Genomic DNA, 3,586 nt, shown 5'->3' with positions numbered 1-3,586 from the left:
TGTGTTTATGTGTCAATAACACATGTTATATAATTACAAACATAAATATGAATCAAGTAATAATGACCCATGTATAGAATTCTTAAATTTATATTTAACACGAACCAACTTCCCACAGTGGTTAAAAGAATCATTATTGTTCATAGAGATCACATGTTCGGGTATTAACAGATGCAACAAGATGATTGAACGTTCATTATCAAATGATTGAAAATATTTAAAACGTATAATACTTTCTAATCTCTTAATTAAAAATATAACTTTGTATTTAGTTTTTTTCTTCAATATATCAATAAATTTCTAATTTTTGTTTTTTTGCAATATTGCCTAAAGTTATTAAATAAGAATTCTGACTCTGTTAAATAAATATTAAACGGAAGAGCATGATTAGGAAACAGTGGGGACAAAACACAGTACTTCATGTCCTTTTACGCTTTGTCCTGTTATAGTATTGCATCATCCTCCCTTTGCTTTCCCAAAAATCTTACAACTAGGTCTGCAGTAACCTTTTGATTCTTACATGTATATATGAGCTTCCCACCCTTCTGTTATTCCTTCATTCGTTCAAAACCGAAAATTTTCTCCCTTCTTGAATTTTACTGAGGGAAAAAAGATTGAAATTTCGTCAAGGAAAGTTGTGTTCTTTCTGAGAAAAGATCAAAGGGAAGTGTGTTTTTTCTGTTTGGTTGAGAAGAAAAAATGTATGCAGAGACAGGGCTGTTTTTCCCTTACATGGATAACTTTGCTGCTCAAGATTTCCAGCAGCTTGAATATTACTGTAAAACCCAGAAACCCAATGCTTCAACGGTATTTAACATCTCAAGTTCATTGTATTTGTTTTTTTTTTGTTGCTTTTAGTTTCTTTCCTTTGCTTATGTGTTTGCTTCGTTGCTTTTAATGGAGCAAAAAAGAAAATTTCTGCTTGTTTCTGTTAAAATTTTCCGCGTTTTGAGTGATTTCAGAGTGTGAAAAATGAAATTTTGTACTTCTGAAGCTTCATGCTTTTCTGGATTCTCCAGAAAGGGGAGAAAGTGGGGGACTTGGTTTATTCTCTTGAAACACTTTCTCAGTAACCAAACAAAACAAGTCTGAAATGGGAAAAAAGTAATCTTTACATGCTGGAAGGCGGAAAAGGAAAGGAGAAAAGCAGAGAAAAGTTGGGAATATATTTGGAAAATGATCTCCATGTCATGAACTCGGTGTTCTTGAAGATTTCCCCCACTTTCTTCAACTTTTCGATGTGGGATTTCACCTTCCAGCCCACTCACATAGGGAAAAAAAGAAAGAAACTGCCACTATTAGCAATAATTTTAGTGGCAATTTTCGTAATCGTTGCAACAATATGAACTTGACTTTACTCTGTATGTGGCCATAATTAGGTATTGTATTTGCACGTACATGTTTAAGTTTCAGTAAGTTATTGCTGAAAATGAACTTTGGATTGATCACATAAACGATCGAACGCCGATGTTTGAGCCGGAATCTTCGAGTTCGAATTTAACTTGTGATGCCTGTACTGATCTTTAAGAACTTTGAACTGAATCATTGTTTAAGAGATCTTATTTACTGGTTAATGATCCTTGTTTTTTAATTTTTGTTTATTTGTTTGTGCTTAATGTAGAACAACCTGATTCCAACTTCGACTATATCCGAATATTCTCTGGGGGGAGACGGAGATCTGTTCAAAGCTCCAGAACCGATCATCGAGGAACCGGCTTTAGGCCTTGATCCCTTGTCTGCAGCCATCTCGATGATCTCGTGTGGTGAAGATGTCATTACTTCACAAGAACTTAAGGCAGCGGATATCGAATCGTTCCGAAACGATCAGCTTTTGGAGGTTCTCTACGAGTGCGAGAAGGATCTGATGGCACAAGCGGCGATGGAGACGCCGCTGTTGGAGGTACTTGATGTCAAGATTCCTATCATGGAAACGGATGGAAACCAAATTCAAGATAATGAAATGCTCTGCGATGTATCGTTCTCGAAAAGTGTCAGCTCAAGTTGTTTAAGCTCGATGGAATGGATGCAAGGGGCTGCAATCAGGCCGAATTTTCTCGATTTCCCTGGAATGGATTTCGATACCGTTTACGGGATGAGGAGAGCGTTTAGTGAAGGAGATATAAAGGTCAGCCTAATCATTTTTGCGCAGCTAGCTTTCCTGATGATATATGTGCGGAATACCATTTTCTTCATTAAAAGTAGTCCGATTCTAAAGCCGATTTATATAGTCGATTGATTACGATCTTAAAAACCAACCCGGGCCAAGTCACTCGTAAAACTTTAATCCATCACTGAGCAAGTATTGTGCTTCTAACAAAGTGTAGCAACTGAGAAACTTTTAGATGTTTGTGGCCATTTCCACAGGATGGGGTGGGTGGGTCATTGACGATACTGAGTTTTTATGACAGACTCTTGGCAATGGTAACGTGAGCGTCATTCATTCTCCAGTCGAGCGACCGTTGATCTTCAGCAGCTGTTCTACCGAAGATCGAAGAGAAAAGCTCTCGAGATACAGGAACAAGAAGACAAAGAGGAACTTTGGAAGGAAAATCAAGGTAAGAAAGAAAAGAAGAGCACATATTCAGTTTCATTTGATTCGAAGCTCATAATATGGTTTTGTTTGTCCAGTATGCTTGCCGGAAGGCTCTTGCCGACAGTCAACCAAGGATCTGTGGAAGGTTCGCAAGGACCGAAGATTCCGACAACTCCAAGAGGCAGTAACTGTTTAGACGAGTCGAAAAAAATTACCAAGCAAAGAAGGAATGTAGTAGTTAGGACCAATGAGGCAATATATATATATATATATATATATATATATATTAGATTGCTAATGCTAAATAAAGAAGCCAGCTCCCGAGAAATAGTTGTATCTTGTTCGTTGTAATAACGGAGATGGCCGAGTTCGGATGTACATAGTGTTTGTTCAATATAATAGCAAATCAGAAATTTGTACTTGGTCATATGTATGTTCTATAAGAGATGCTTATGTTTTCTCCATCTCTAATCACATTGATGGGTATGTTTTACCAGCGTTTTTTCATTTTATTTTCTCGTACATTTGGATGCACTTCAGATGGTGTTGAACATAGGCTAAAAAAGTAACCAATGAAAAATGGGTCTAGTCTGGTCATTTCTGAACCAGACTCTTGTCCTTTAAACTAGGGATATGCCTTTTGGAATCATGACCGCAACCTGAATATATTATTATACATTAACATGCTTCCACAAAAATGGTTCAAAGCTGTGCAACCCAAATAAGGTGAAACAAATCTTTAACTCCCTCTCTGTGATTACAGCTTCATAATTTGGGTTTTTACACACTATATCGGATGGCTCTTGTATCTTGTTCTCTGTTCATTATTATGTCTGCGCCTTGTTAACATGAACTACATAGTATCGTTATTTGCAGGCAAATTCATGGGCCTTGAGTTTCCCTTTCTGAACACTATAATATCTGCTAGCCATACAGACCCCTCGGGGGGATCTCCCATCACGGGTTGACGACATCAACAGAAAGAACGGATGCAAGGATGCCTAATCCAGAAACCCGATGGCATAAACTCGTTTTATTTGCTTGATAACGATA

General features: G+C 37.3%; 1 protein-coding gene across 1 annotated transcript; it reads left to right on the top strand.

Annotated features, from left to right (window-relative positions):
- The first annotated feature begins 552 nt into the window (after positions 1-552).
- Positions 553-2,997, top strand: LOC120200112. The gene is made up of 4 exons (XM_039201025.1): positions 553-807; positions 1,622-2,125; positions 2,409-2,555; positions 2,629-2,997. The coding sequence occupies exons 1-4, from the start codon at positions 700-702 to the stop codon at positions 2,719-2,721; spliced, it is 852 nt and encodes a 283-aa protein (XP_039056956.1). The 5' UTR covers positions 553-699; the 3' UTR covers positions 2,722-2,997.
- The last annotated feature ends 589 nt before the right edge of the window (positions 2,998-3,586 follow it).

Source organism: Hibiscus syriacus, unplaced genomic scaffold (assembly GCF_006381635.1).
Source record: "Hibiscus syriacus cultivar Baekdansim isolate YM2019G1 unplaced genomic scaffold, ASM638163v2 tig00005929_pilon, whole genome shotgun sequence".
Lineage (NCBI taxonomy): Eukaryota > Viridiplantae > Streptophyta > Magnoliopsida > Malvales > Malvaceae > Hibiscus > Hibiscus syriacus.
Note: the sequence above shows the minus strand (reverse complement) of the source record. Positions and strands in the feature narration are given on the sequence as shown.

Bases quoted from the DNA above. Each gene is read 5' to 3' on its own strand.
- LOC120200112 (XM_039201025.1), top strand. From the start codon at position 700: ATGTATGCAGAGACAGGGCTGTTTTTCCCTTACATGGATAACTTTGCT. The intron at 808-1,621 runs GTATTTAACATC...TGCTTAATGTAG, and splicing joins AGAAACCCAATGCTTCAACG to AACAACCTGATTCCAACTTC. The intron at 2,556-2,628 runs GTAAGAAAGAAA...TTGTTTGTCCAG, and splicing joins ACTTTGGAAGGAAAATCAAG to TATGCTTGCCGGAAGGCTCT.